Source organism: Phyllobates terribilis, unplaced genomic scaffold (assembly GCF_046119375.1).
Source record: "Phyllobates terribilis strain yellow unplaced genomic scaffold, ASM4611937v1 Scaffold_1__5_contigs__length_1240528914, whole genome shotgun sequence".
Lineage (NCBI taxonomy): Eukaryota > Metazoa > Chordata > Amphibia > Anura > Dendrobatidae > Phyllobates > Phyllobates terribilis.
The window spans coordinates 796,394,619-796,410,394 of NW_027362761.1; the positions used below are offsets into that span (position 1 = coordinate 796,394,619).

Here is a 15,776-nt window from a genome sequence, read left to right on the forward strand (position 1 = left end):
GGTTTACGCCCAGTTGGTTGTAGAGAAATTGTCACCATTATTACCAGGGGGCATAACATTGGAACAGAGGGGCACAGTAGACAAACTGTTCCAGAATCAGTGGAGCATCACCGATTAGAGGGGGTACTCAGTTTAAATAAAAAATAAAAAAAATCCAGTGAATGGTCCTCTTTTTAACAGATTTTCTAGCAACCATAGGTACCCTAACCAAAAATAAAAATCTTTATATAAATCCTCATGATGCCATTGGTTGGTGTTTTTTTTTTTGCTTTGCTTTTTGTTTTTTTTTCATTGTTGCAGAAATTTATAAATGACTGTTTTTGATTTTTTTTCTACTGTGACATTTATGGCAACAATGATTGGCTGAAATACAGCGCTGAGAGCATTGCGATTATTAACAAGATTTCTTGGAAATCTTTTAACATCTAACAATTAGCAAGCCACTTAAATAAGCCGTTCCCTGAGTCCTGGAAGACGTGTGGGAAGTTGGAACTACTTGATGGAACCGGTAGCAAGTTGGCAACATGGCATAGACATGTACAGAAAACAAAATAAGAAATCGGAAAATAAAAACCTTAAAAAATGTAGTATTAAAATGTGATTTAATTTAGTATATGATATAAATTCCCTTATATATAGGTGTTTTTTTTTTTCTTATTATTATTTTGGAAAATCTCCTTAAAGGTAGACCCACTGTGCTGTCCTATATGCAAGTAGTATAATACAGAGTTACAGTATCTGAAAAGGTTGATATTGTGTTTGTGTTTTACATGCTGGACAGCAGATTGTGTGGTTAGTAACTAGTAGCAGAGCTGTGCTTAGCAGCAGAGCTGTGTCTAGTAGCAACACTACCTGCGCAGATCATGGGCTGGCACAGATGACCCTGTATTCTCTCATCCGAGAGAACCAGGCCGATTAGGCAAATCACATTCTGATCAGAGTTTGATCATGGTGTCATCCGATGCTCTCGGATAAGGAGAAGATAGAGAAAAAAAATTCTCCATTCTGTCAGTCCGTGGAAATCGGACTACACTCAGATGTCATCCAAGAGTAGTCCGATGATGTGCATGCACTCGTTGACTTGCATGGGCAAGTGCGATCTGATAATCTGCTCAAACTCAGGCATGAAGCGATTTCTTTTACTTTCCCATCTCGGTCCGAGGAAAAGATCTGACATGTGCAAAACCCCATAGAATAGCATTGGTCTATGTGTGATCCGAAGTTTTGTCGGATTACACTCAGGTCGAAAATACGGCCATGTGTATGAGCCCTAAGAATAACTACTAAACTATCTCAGACTTTGTAATTAAGAGGAATTAAGGTAGATATAAATAGAAGTAAAAGAATCATCAAAACTAGTCAAATGCATGATTGCATGGTAATCCTACCATGGTAGCATCAAAACAAAGAAACTAAACTCAGAAACCGCCTTAAAATCCATCTTCTTCTGGTTATATATACCTGGTATGAGAATAGGGTGATCTCAGCCTTAAACTGGCCATACATCTGCGACTGCTATCAGCCGAACGCTCGATTAATCGATGGCTATCTCTCCTAACTACCCAAAGCAGACTGCATTATAAATCACTGAGGTGTCCATTGATTGGTTGATCCTGATCTAAAATGTGCAATCTGCAGAAAAGACAACATCAAATATCATGTAGATGTTACTACATATGTAGTCTATGCTACTCTGTGTGTCTACGCTAGACTGCTTTATGACCCCTCGTTCATCATGCTATTACGTACATCTCACCATCCATTACTGTATGGATTTTCTTAAATGCTAATGTCTCATGGAATAAATGTTTCTCATTTAATGGTTTCAGGGAATACGCTTTGATCCAGAAATTCCTCAGACGTTACGGTTGGAGTTTGCAAAAGCAAACACAAAAATGGCCAAAAGCAAACTTGTCGGAACCCCAAATCCCAGCACACCTCAACTGAACAATGTACCTCAGTTTATCTCCAGGGATCAGTGTAAGTATTGGATTTCTCTATTGTATTTATAGCTAAATAAAATGTGTTTTTGGATCAGACCTAAGCTATTTAATCAGGAAATATGGTCTTTACGTGAATCAGAGGAAGATACATTACAATAACACTGGTCATCTTCTAGTTTTCTTAGATAGTCTTCTTTTACACTTACAAACTGTCTGTAGGACAGATCACATTGTCCAGTGTAGGTCCTCTGTGGTGATTTTGGAATGGAATTCTAGCTGGAATATTGATGTAAAAATATATTTAGTGTCACTATTACAGTGTAGACAAAAGGTGGGTTGATCAACCTCCAATTCATGTTGTAAAGAAGAAAATGGGTGCTTATTCCAATAGAGCAAGTCACATTACTCTTTACGTCGTTGGAAAACTAATTTTGTATAAGGGAATAGCACACCAAAAATAGGCAAAAAACTGAATGTTTTTGAATGCTTTTAATTTTCTACCCAAATATCCAAAAAAGTTAATACATCACAAAGTGAAGTATAGCAACGTTTCGGGTTGGAATACGATATGTGTGGAATGTCTTTCTTGGATGAGAAAAATGCAGAATGTCCACCTGTACCACTATACTATATGAAGGGATGGAATCACTGGGCTGTATAAGGATCCAGAGAGAGTGGAAATGACTACTGTCCATAGGAGAAGGGACCCAGTGGTACAACATGCAGTGGATACAGCCCAATAATTCCATCCATTCATATACAGAGTTTATGGACAAGTCATATTTTCTGAATCCAGTTAAACCCATTAGAAGACATATGTAGATGTGACATATTGAATCTTTCCTACTGAGACCCCACAAATATCTGGAATATTATCCATTAATAATATACTGTATATCTTGTAATAAAATAAAAGCATTTGTACTATCATTCACAATTTTTTTCTGAGCAGATGCATTTTAGGTTATACCATGATTCTGGGTGTAATATTACTAATATTTAGTCTTGTGCATCCCTGGAGAACAGTGGAGCACATTCTTGGCCTAAACTGTATTAGTATGCTAAATCTAAATGTATTCATAGCCTTACTCTAAGTGACAGAAAACAGTGGGAGAGCTGATGGTCTCAATCTATTAGTAGAACATACTCTCTCGTCATTTTCATTTTGTTGCTAAATAATTATCATCAATTGAAGATCACTTATTACATTTTGTGCTTTATGAATGATGTTGGATTTGTTTTAGAATTTTATTGCTGGCTTCATCACATTGCTGTTAATAAAACAATTTGCCTTTTGTGCACCAAAACCCATAACCTCTAAGCTCATGACAAGGTATATAATTGAAGTTGATCAGAATTTCCAATAAAAGAATGACAGATTACTGATAGAGTCTTCACCAGTCTCATGGGTTTTTCTATTAATTGTCTTTTTTTTTTCATTATTAACGTTAACATTACGGGCCCGATTCAAAGGGTTTATGCCAGAATGGTGTAAAACTTCTTAAGTCACAATATTTTTGCTTAACTCAGAAGTTTCACAAAAATATTGTGACATTTAGCCTTTACATGCCAATCTTGCACAACTATGATAATATGAGCGTAGCATGGACGAGGCATGGCTATGCCCGGCCATCGAATTCTTGAAAAATTACGCCTTTCACTCCTGAAATATACTCCAATCCCTGGCAGAGGCGAATGACAGTTAAAAGGAACCTGTCACATCATTTCAAGTATCTAAACTGTCCCCAGTGCGTTGTTAGTGACACAATGCGCATCACTAACACGTTTTAAAAATGACGCTGTAATGATGTCCAAAAAGCACTTTTTAAACAGTCGGAATCAGAAGTTTACATACACTATATAAAAAGACACTGTCACGCAAGGTGTGGGAAAGACTAGGTGCAACACGAAGGGAAGAGGGGGAGGAAGCCCAAACACTAGAGAAAGGGAGAGTGGAGACCCCTAGGCAGATCTAATATCACCCTGCCTACCCTACCGTCCCTATATCGGTTCCACACCTATCGCCGAGGAGGACCCTAAACCCTGGATGACCCTAGAGCTTGGCCATAGATAGGGAGGGGTGAGCACTGGTCAGGCCCCACTACAAACTAAAGACAACAAGGTAGACAAACAAAGGGGAATAACTTGGCTTGAGCAGACACCAGAGGAGTAACGCCAGCTGTCCTCCAAGGGCACAAGAGAAGATGCTAGCCGACTGCTAGCACTCCAAGCCTGTACATAGAAGTATCACCGGCAATTGCCTGGACCAAACTGACAATTTTTAACTCCCATGCAAGGGTGTGTCAAACAGCAGCAGGAGAGAGGTCGCCGCTGGGGAAGAACGAAGAAGGATTAAGAAGGTGTCTGCAATGCCAAGCGCAGTGACTTTCTATAGCCAGATCCAGAGCGACTGTCTATTACACCTGACACACCCGTGACAGACGCATATGTATGTTTTTCTCAATATCTGACATAAAATAAGAATAAACCTTTCCCGCTTTAGGTCAGTTAGGATTGTCACAATTTTTAATATTTGCCAAATGCCAGAATAATGAGAGAGAGAATGTTTTAAGGTATTTTTATTACTTACTGCAAAGTCAAAAGTTTACATACATTTCATTAGTATTTGGTACCATTGCCTTTAAACTGATTGACTCGGATCAAATGTTTGGGATATCCTTCCACAAGCTTCTCACAATAGTTGGTCGGAATTTGGGCCCATTCCTCCTGACAAAACTGGTGTAACTGATCCAGGTTTGTAGGTCGCCTTGATCACACCTGCCTTTTCAACTTTTCCCATAAATTTTCAATAGGATTGAGATCAGGGCTTTGCGATGGCCACTCCAAAACATTGAATTTGTTATCCTTAAGCCACTTTATTACCATTTTGGCAGTATGCTTTGGGTCATTGTCCATTTGGAAGACCCATTTCCGCCCAAGCTTTAACTTCCTGGCTGATGTCTTGCGATGTTGCTTCAGTAATCACATCTTCTTTTCTCATGCCGCCATCTATTTTGTGAAGTGCACCATTCCCTCCTGCAGCAAAACAACCCCACAACATGATGCTGCCACTCCCGTGTTTCACAGTTGGGATGGTGTTCTTAGGCTTCCAAGCTTCTCCCTTTTTCCTCCAAACGTAACGATGGTCATTATGCTCAAAAAGTTAAATTTTTTTTTTCATCAGACCACAGGACATATCTCCAAAAATGAAGGTCTTTGTTCCTGTGTGCATTTGCAAACATTAATCTGGCTTTTTTGTGTTTCTTTTGGAGTAATGGCTTCTTCCTGGCAGAGTGGCCTTTCAGCCCATGTTGATACAGTACTCGTTTCACTGTGGATATTGACACAATCTTACCAGCTTCCGCCATCATCTTCACAAGGTCTTTTGCTATTGTCCTTGGGTTAATATGCATATTTCGGACAATAGCACGTTCATCTCTGGGACACAGAACCCATCTCCTTCCTGATCCGTATGGTGGCTGGACATTCACATCTTCTTTGTACTTGCGTATAATTGTTTGTACAGATGAATGAGGCACCTTCAAGTATCTTGAAATTGTACCCAAGGATGAGCCAGACTTGTGCAAGTCCACAATTCTCTTCCTGATATCTTGGCTGATTTCTTTAGACTTTCCCATGATGCCACACAAAGAAGCAGTGTGTTTCAGGTGTGCATTAAAATACATCTACAGGTGTGTCTCTAATTAACTCAGATGTTGCCAAAAAATCATAAGCTTCCAAACACATTACATCATATGGGCAGTCCAGAATTGTTTAAAGGCATAGTAATCTTAGTGTATGTAAACTTTTGACTTTGCAGTAAGTAATAAAAATGCCTAAAAACATTCTCTCTCTCTCATTATTCTGGCATTTGGAAAATATTAAAAATTATGGTAATCCTAATTGACCTTAAACCGGAAATGTTTATTCTGATTTCATGTCAGATATTGAGAAAAACATGCATATGTGTCTTTTTATACAGTGTATGTAAACTTCTGGTTTCAACTGTAGTTATATCGTACCTGCTCATTTAGTCATAGAGTTGTTCATTTTCGGTGCAGTCACAGGCGTCACCGCCCACTCAGTTTGATTGATTTTTCTGGTTGCATCGAGGTCACTAGAATCCTGCGCTTGTGCAGTGTGGCGCTTGGAGCCGCATTTGCGCAGTGTGTAGCCAGCTCCACACTACACACTGTGCAAGAACGGCTCCAAGCGTTCAACATTTTTGTTTCTTACCAGTTATTTTGTCGTCAGCCTTGATGAGGGAACGTGGTGGAGTCAGATGCTCCTGATCCATAAATAGGTGGGATTCTGGCGTACGGAACACCACAGCATGTCATGAATTAGAAAAGCTGTGGCTTCACGCTCCCACCCCAGCTCTGCCCATTTCGATAGAACTGGGAGAAATTGTCATGAAAACGCTAAAAGTCCCTTTCTGCCTCTGAATTGAAAAAAACAAAACCTTCTACTCACCTTCCTCTGATCTCACAACGCACAGTGTCCTCTTCTATAGCAACACATAACATCACTGCTGTGCGAGAGCAATGCCTGCCACGCCGATGTCAGCTGCCGGCCTCTGATTGGCTGGTGCCATGTATTGCAGTGCAGGGAGCTAGAGAGTCCCTGCGCTCCAATACACTTCAGCTGCATGTACGTCTTCGGACAGACATCCAGCTGAACTAGACGTCAACGAGCCCCCCTCCAGCACGGGCCCAGTCCCTCTGCAACTGCGATTGTTACCCCCGTTTCCATCCATCTTGTGATTTTCATACTTCCACAACTTTTCCTTGTTGGTGTTGCGGTTTCAATGTTGAAGAGTGCATCTATCATTGTTCATATATAGTAGATAGAGGTGTCGGCAAATATTTCAGGTTTGCATGTGTTAACCCTGTATTCACCTCATTGTGCTGCCCCCAATAACCCTGATGAGGTGCTAAAGAAAACAAGCAAGCAGATGGACTGCTCACAAGCGTTTAGCTAATATAAGTCAGTCTCCAATCAGGCACTTGTAAAATGCCTTCAGCTTATCGTAGGGAAGATGGGCAAGCGATGACATAAAAAATAAGCAATTTACAGTTGTGCCTTCTATTTGTAAGGCTGAAAGACAAAGCCATGACAGCTGGCAAGGACACATCCCCCACACTGCACTGTGATAATTAGGAAATGTGATCCCATTTTGCAATCTTAGTGAGCTTGACAGGAATGTGTTGGTGAGCCAATTATGAGTTACAAGTCCAGGGTGAGATGACTTCTTTTATGGGAGTGATGCCATTAGGCAGGTTACATGACCTTTTACATGGATTTTTTTTTAGTCTATTGTGCAAAATAGGACTTGCATACTGTGCATTGTTTGTGGTGTTTCGGTGGCATTTTGAGTCAGTGACTTTTTTTTCCCCAAAATGTAGCATACTCTACAAGCCAGATTCGGATACATTGAACTCTTTTTCAGTCCTAGAAATTTCTGCAGCAAATTCTGGGCCTTTTGATTACACCGTACAGTGATGCTTTCTTGACTACAGCACACAAAACCGCTGCTGCCAATCACTGGGCTTAGTGGATTGTGGCGTTTACATCAGCAGAGCTGTTGAAGACAGTGATTGGCTAGTGGTTTTACATGAGCTGTAATTATGTCACCACTGCAGCCAGTCAACAAAGACCAAGGCGGCAGCATCGGAAACAAAGTGTTGCATCTGGGGAAGGTCAATAACACTTGGGGTTATTATTTTAACCTAGCAAAATCTAATTGGAAGGGAAAAGTTATTCTTGGAATACCCGCTTACCTTCCTCAATCTACGACATCAATCATTTCTTTGGGCAAGTGTTGATCATAAGCAATTGTGAGCTCTTTCTAAGTATGATTTTATTTCCACCCGTGTTCTCCTAGTGACGTTCCTTTACAAAGATGACCAGAAAAGCTGTGTAGAAAATTCTGTTATTTTGACAGACAAAACGGATGCTTTTTTTTCCAAAAAAGGAGAACAAGATAAAAAAAAAATGAAGTGATGAAAGGAGAGAAGTGTTACATAGTCATCAATATAAGTGGAAGAAAGAGAAAGTAGCAATAGTTTTTTGCAGCAGTTTATAGATGGGAGTGTGATATTTTGATTGTCCTCTGAGATCTGGTCCATAGTTGTTCCCAGAAGGTTTGAAACATGATAAAATGACATGGTTTCTTCCGATCAGTCATCTGTGGATTGTCAGTGACTAAAAGAGTACCCTATTATGGTTTCTCCTGTATTATATGTTACAGTCTTACTTTCTGGTATTTTATTGGCTCTAGCATATTTTTCTTCCTCGGATTGTAGAATGTGCTTGTATTTAATAGCTTGACTGTAGATAGTGATGTTTTTTATGTGTATGTAATAGTTACAAGTCCCATTTCAAGTATGTTGGGCATTCAATTCAGTTGAGCGTCTAGTAAAGTGTTCTCTGTTATATTATTCTGAATTTTGATAATGGTGTCTAGAAACTTTATTTCAGGATAGGAGTCATTTAGCATAAATGTTTTTGTTGTTCATTAAACCTATACAGTGAACACAAATGTATATAAATGATATGCCCAGGACGAAGCAGTGTAGAGAGCAAGGTTATCAGTGGATAGTGTAAACATAAGAGACTTTTTTGTCCAGTGTCCACAAGAAAAAGTAATATTATTTATTTCTTGTTTTTAAGGTTGGTAGCACTTGAGAATGTCATTGTAATTATCATTTGCTTAAAACGTTAAATGTTGGCTCATAGCAGTTTATTGAGTTATAGACATGTATCCCTCATCTTTCTTGGGGCTCGTTCACATGATCATATTTTTGGTCCAAGCGCTGTCCGTGGAAAAAAACAGATAACACTCGGAGCAATATTATTCAATCGGGCAGTGCTGATGAGCCTTTTTTTTCTGGCCGAATCTGCATGTGGAAAAAATCGCACCGTGTCCTAGTTTCTTCCCTAAATCGAATGAGACACACTATAAAATTTAACTCTTACAGGTAAATTGCAATTCTGTAGCATAGGAAACTGTAAATGGTGTTGCAAGTGATTAACAGCTGCTGTACAAAAACGAATTGTATACAGACAGCACATCGATGACAAGTGAGAAGAAAAAAATCATCTGAGATGCTGAATGATTTTTTTATACGCTCATGTGAACTATCCCTTAAAGAGGTTTTCCCAAGAACAAAGTACAATTTTAATTCAAAGTGCAATTTCTACAATAGGGTCACTTTTGGGGTTGTTCTGCTGTTCTGGCATCTCAGGGGCTCCGCAAACGTCACCCGCAAACTATTCTAAGGCTCCAAAAGCCAAGTAGCGCCCCTTCCATCTCAGCCCTGACGTGTGACCAAACAGTCGTTTGGAGCATCACTGCATTCAGGAGAAATTGCACAATAAATTGTGGGGTCCGGTTTCACTTATTAACCCTTGTGTAAGTGACAAATTTACAACAAATAAAAAAATTACATTTTTACCAATAAAATTTTATATTTCCACTTCACAATGTTATAAAATTCTGTGAGGAACCTGTGCATTTCCAATATGGGGTCACTTGCATCTTAGGGGCTCAGCTAATAGAGCCCACAGTCTGTTCAAACAGAATCTGCATTCTAAAAGCCAAGTAGCGCTACTTCCCATCCGATCCCTGCCGTGTGATCAAACTCTGCCTTCATTGACCTGCCTCCTATTTTACCTAGCCCCGCACTACTAGATGCTTTATGTAAAATAGGAGGCAGGTCAGTGAAGGAACATAAGAGTCATAAGAGCGTACATATGAATATGTAAGCAGAGCATCAGATAGAGTGACCCCACAGACCACCCTGGAGCTCAGGCATATCATTAACTCCAAACTGAAAGTAAAGATTACACAAGAACCACCGGATGGATTTAATCAACCAAGGTATCATTTTAATCAGTGTAATGTCGCCCACCTGACAGTGTATGTAGTTTACTGAGCACAATCCTGCTGACAGGAGCGCCTTAAGGTTAAAATTGGCTCGGTCACTAAGGGGTTAAACACATCCAATTGAGGAAAATATTTTTATTCGAAACATATTTATTAAAATGTACTTTGTGTGAAAACCCCTTCAAAGTGAGTCTGTCAGTAAGATCAATCTTACCAAATCGCATAAATGGGCATGCACATCTTTGAAATGTAAATACATTGACAAATTCTTATAATAAAAGTAGAGAGGAGACTCATCGTATCTTAAACTATTTTCTTTATTCCATGTTTTTTAAAAATGGCATTAATAGTAGTGCTTGTAGAGCAGAGAGAACTCGAACTTAGAGGCAATGGGCGTTTCGTGTTACATTCATGCCAACTTGCCTCTTCTAGCGTCTGTAATACAAAACGGCCGTCAAATCTTAGCTACAGTTCCCTCTCCTGAGAACACTACTAATGATGTTGTTTTTTAATGAAGATGGAATAAACAAAAGCTTTAAGATATGGTGAGTACCTGCTCTCCTCTTTGTACAAGAATTTCACGAATATTGTTTTTTCCTAGAGACTTATGCATTACCTATTCTATACAATAACCCTGTATACAGGAACCACTAGTAATAGGAGTATCCTCAGAACGAAGCAGTGCCGATATAAAAAAAAAAATTCCATTGTCACCTTTTATATTCTCTATCTGTTGCTGCATTCCAGAGTAATTATAATTTTAATTCATATGCAAATGAAGCATTGCGTGCTCTTGGCATCACAGAGTGCCTCCCAAGCCAGAACTTGTTTGTCCCCCAAGCCCCAGTCTCATTAGCTTGATTGATGACTCTGTCTTCTTTCTTTGCCTGGCACCTGACATCATACCGACAGTGAGCTATCAATCAAATCCACCAAGCCCCAGTCTCATTAGCTTGATTGATAACTCTGTCTTCTTTCTTTGCCTGGCACCTGACATCATACCGACAGTGAGCTATCAATCAAATCCACCAAGCCCCAGTCTCATTAGCTTGATTGATAACTCTGTCTTCTTTCTTTGCCTGGCACCTGACATCATACCGACAGTGAGCTATCAATCAAATCCACCAAGCCCCAGTCTCATTAGCTTGATTGATAACTCTGTCTTCTTTCTTTGCCTGGCACCTGACATCATACCGACAGTGAGCTATCAATCAAATCCACCAAGCCCCAGTCTCATTAGCTTGATTGATAACTCTGTCTTCTTTCTTTGCCTGGCACCTGACATCATACCGACAGTGAGCTATCAATCAAATCCACCAAGCCCCAGTCTCATTAGCTTGATTGATAACTCTGTCTTCTTTCTTTGCCTGGCACCTGACATCATACCGACAGTGAGCTATCAATCAAATCCACCAAGCCCCAGTCTCATTAGCTTGATTGATAACTCTGTCTTCTTTCTTTGCCTGGCACCTGACATCATACCGACAGTGAGCTATCAATCAAATCCACCAAGCCCCAGTCTCATTAGCTTGATTGATAACTCTGTCTTCTTTCTTTGCCTGGCACCTGACATCATACCGACAGTGAGCTATCAATCAAATCCACCAAGCCCCAGTCTCATTAGCTTGATTGATAACTCTGTCTTCTTTCTTTGCCTGGCACCTGACATCATACCGACAGTGAGCTATCAATCAAATCCACCAAGCCCCAGTCTCATTAGCTTGATTGATAACTCTGTCTTCTTTCTTTGCCTGGCACCTGACATCATACCGACAGTGAGCTATCAATCAAACTAAAGAGACTTGCACTGGGCTGGGCAATATCCACCAGGAGGCAGAAGCTCTTGAAATGTTCTGTCACGTCCATAGCACTTAATGCCTCATTTGCATGTACACTAAAATGCTAATTACTCAGGAATGCAGCAACAGATACAAACTATAAAGTTGTCAATAGATTTACATTTCAAGGAGTTACAAGTTCATTTATGCAGTTTGGGGGTGTTGATTTTACTGACATTAAATCATCATGGACTTTTATTGTGTTTTTAGAAAAATGTTGGTTGTCTGTGATTTTAAGATACGCTGCCTGTAGTATTGTAATACAGGAAGTAAGCTGCTTTGTTTAGGTTACAGTCCCACTGAGCATTGAAATAGATTTATATAGTTTTGTTACCTTGGAACGGCCTTTAATTTTGGCCAGAGACAATAGCAAGTTTACTCAAAAATAAGAGAGTTTATATGGGTTGCAGGATAGACAGGAAATGGAAGTCGTCATCAGCAGTTACTCAGTGAGTTTACATTTTTGGGAAAAAAAAATTATGGTTCAATTATTTTTATTAGATAGTATCATAAGATACATGCTAGAGATAGAAACTGTACATAAACTGACAAGTCAAGCAGGATGAATAACAATATTATTATTATTAATTTTTAGAGCACTGTTGATTCTATGGTGCTGTACAGATCTAAATTACAATGAACAAACTAAGACAGACTGAAACAGAAGGAGAGAGGGCCCTGCAGTTGTGAGCTTATATTCTACAGGATAATGGGGAAAGAGACCTTAGGTTAGGTTGTTGCAGCAGCACCGGGGGTGATAAGGTGACATTGGGGTAATTTTAAACTGTAAGCTTTTTTGAAAAGATTTTCAAATTCCGCCTGAAGGTTTTGAATGTGATGGATAATCGGACCTGTTGGGAATGGGGAATTCCAAAGGATGGGGGATACACGGGAGAAGTCTTGGAGGCAATTAGATGAGGAACGTATGAGTGTGGAGATGGGAGGGAGGTCTTGAGAGGACCATAGAGTATGCGTGGGTAGGAATCAGGAGATTAGTTCAGAGATATATGGAGGGAACAGATTATAAAAGGCTTTTGTAGGTCAATGTTTGTAGTTTAAACTGGATCCGTTGGGGAATTGGAAGCCAATGTAGGGATTTGTGTAGGGGAGAACTGGAGGAGTAGCAAGGAGACAACTGGATTAATCAGAAGTTGAGGACCGACTGGAGAGGTGCGAGAGAGTTAGCTGGGAGACCACAGAGGAGGATATTGCAGTAGTCAAGGTGGGCGATGATGAGGGTGTGCACTTGAGGGAAGGACAGATTTTGGAAACTTTTGAGCTGGAGGCGACAGGCGGTGGTAAGAGCTTGAATGTGCGGTTTGAAGGACAGGGCAGAGTCAAGGGCTACTCCGAGGCAGCGAACTTCAGGGGAAAGCGGGATGTCATTTATTGTGATAGACAGATCAGGTATGAGAGTTAAGTGTGATGGAGGAATGATGATGAGTTTGGTTTTGTCCACATTGAGCTTTAGGAAGCGTGATGAGAAGGAGGATATGGCTGATAGACACTCTGGGATTCTGGACAGCAGAGAGGTGACATCTGGGCCAGAAAAGTAGATCTGAGTGTCATAATCGTATAGGTGGTACTGAAAGCAATGGAACTTTGAATTGTCCCAGGCCAAAGGTATAGATGGAGAAGCGTATGGGTCCCAAGACAGGGCCTGGAGGGACACCAACAGAGAGAGGGCAGGATGAGGAGGTAGTATGTCAATGGGAGATGCTAAATGTGCGGCTAGTATGGTATGAGGAGATCCAGGAGAGGGCAAGGTCTTTAATTCCAAGGGAAGAGAGGATCTGCAGCAGGAGGGAGTGGATGACTGTGTGGAAGACAGAGTGGGACAGAGAATTATCTGTTAGTTTTGGCGGTAAGTCAGTTGTTAGTAATTTTGGTTCGGGCAGTTTCAGTGGTGGGGACTGAAGCCAATATGCTAGTATTTTTATTAAGAAGAAAAAAATAATGAGATTGAGAAGTAATTGAGAAGGAATGAGAAAAAGAAGAGGGAGTATAAGGCTGTGTGCCCACGATGCGTTTTTTAAGCGTTTCCGCAGCGGCAAAAATGCTGCAGAAACGCTTAAAAAACGCATGGTAGAAGGCCTGCCATGTTCCCCAATGATAATCCGCATGTGCTGTGCACATGCTGCGGAAATTTCCGCTGCGGATTATCATTGCGGAAAAAAACGCAGCACTACCAATTATTTTGCGGAAGTGCTGCGTTTTCGCCGCCATTGACTTGCATTAGAACGCATGGATTCCGCCTCACTGGATCTGTACATGCGGAATCCATGCATTTCAATGTGCGGATGGTACCCAGGTCTAGAGGAGAGGAGACTCTCCTCTGGACCCGGGTACCATAGAAACTGTAAAAAAAAGAATAAAATAAAAAATAAATATTATACTTACCTTCTGACGGCCCGCAGTGCGCTCCTCCTCCCTTGCCGGAAAATCGCGATGGACTGAAGGACCTGCGCTGACGTCATAATCATGTGATTGGTCACGCGACGCTGACGTCGGCAGATCCTTCAGTGTACCACGATCTGCCGGCAGTCAGCACCGAGCGAAGCAAGACACCGGGGGCCATCGGAAGGTAAGTATAGATTTTTTTTTTTTTTTTTGCATTCTGTCGGGTCACACTATATAAATCCATGCCTTTTGCATGGATTTATATAGTGTGACCAAGTTGACAACACTTTCCAAGTGATGCTAAAATCGTTTGGAAAGCGCTTGACAACCCGCATGTGGAAATGTATGTGAAGAACGCTTCATATCCGCATGTCCCTGGCAGGAAAAACGCATGTACAATCCTCATGTACAATCCGCATGCGTTTTTTCTGCCAGGGAGATGCAGAAACGCTCAGGAAAAATCCAGAGCATTTCTGCATCGTGGGCACATAGCCTTAGTCCATACTTGCAGTCTTGAATTAGTTTGGTTATCTAGCCAAGATAAGAATTCTTCAGAATGCTTAAAAACAAACCAATGGCTCCATGTTCTGAAGAACTGGTCAGTCCTTTCGTGGTTCCAGGTGATTAGCTGCTGCATCCTACAAATATCCGGGAAGGTATCTAGCCCTCCACAAGATAGGGTACCTGCAAGGTCTTCTGGTGGCATTGAATAACTATAGTAGCTGCTTGTATAAAGAAACACATTAGATCTTTCTTCAGAGAAGAGACTGAACCTGGTATAATAGATAACAGAGCCATCTCCGGCGACCAGTGTACTGAATCTAAAAAAAACTTTATTATAAATATCATAACTAGCTGACCAGAAACAAACTTCTTTCACAGCTCTGCCACATATATATGTGAGAGTACCCTTCTCTTTTCCAAATCCCCAGCAGAGATCAGAAAACTGAGGATAAAAAGAGAGGAGAAGGGAGGAGAATTTCTAATGAAAGGCAAATATTCTGATATGATTTAGAAGCCTACTCTCAATTTATATAGAAAATGTCATGCTTGCCCCAACAATTCAGATTTTAAAAAAGGGCAATGCTGGTCATTTCGGGAGTATTCCCAAGCATTTCTTGAGCGTACATGTGCCATATTTTGTTTTATAACTGTTGGTAAGTTGGAACATGTGCCTGTTCCATTTAAATTAAATCCAGCAATATATTATCATATCATCACCAATAAATTCTAACAACATTTGTGTATCAACCTTTAATTAAGAGTTTCCCATATTTACATCCAGTTGGCTGCAAATCAGCTGTTAATGGAATTCCCTTCTGTTGGACATTTAGGTACATCTGATCATTTAAAGAGCATCCTATTTAAAGGGAATCTGTCACCCCCTGCCACTTATCTGATCTCTAATATGGGCATACAGGTGATAGAATTGTAAATCTATACCTATCTGTATGACCCATATTAGAGGTCTGGTTGCTGTGAAATGTGATGTGCAGTTGTCACGGCCAAATCTGGGCACTGTAACGTGCAGGGATGGGGGGAAACATTATAATTACCACATGAGGAGGGGATTCTTCCCGCCCCAGGCCCGCAAGTATCAGAAACTTGATTGAATAAAAAGACATTTCGTATCACCTGTATGCCCATATAAGAGATCAGATAAGTGCAAGGGGGTGACAGATTCCCTTTAAATAGGATGCTCTTTAA

General features: G+C 40.5%; 1 protein-coding gene and 1 long non-coding RNA gene across 3 annotated transcripts in view; one reads left to right on the top strand and one right to left on the bottom strand.

Moving 5' to 3' along the window:
• Positions 1–15,776, top strand: part of RBPMS (RNA binding protein, mRNA processing factor) — a 188,116-nt gene that overhangs the window by 109,646 nt on the left and 62,694 nt on the right. For both annotated transcript variants that reach the window (XM_073637057.1, XM_073637058.1), the window contains exon 5: positions 1,830–1,980. In XM_073637057.1, coding sequence (XP_073493158.1) covers positions 1,830–1,980 — 151 coding nt within the window. The remainder of the gene's footprint in view (positions 1–1,829; positions 1,981–15,776) is intronic.
• The window catches only part of LOC141151479 (uncharacterized), an 83,052-nt gene that overhangs the window by 14,488 nt on the left and 52,788 nt on the right, over positions 1–15,776 (bottom strand). The gene's annotated exons all lie outside the window — the stretch shown is intronic.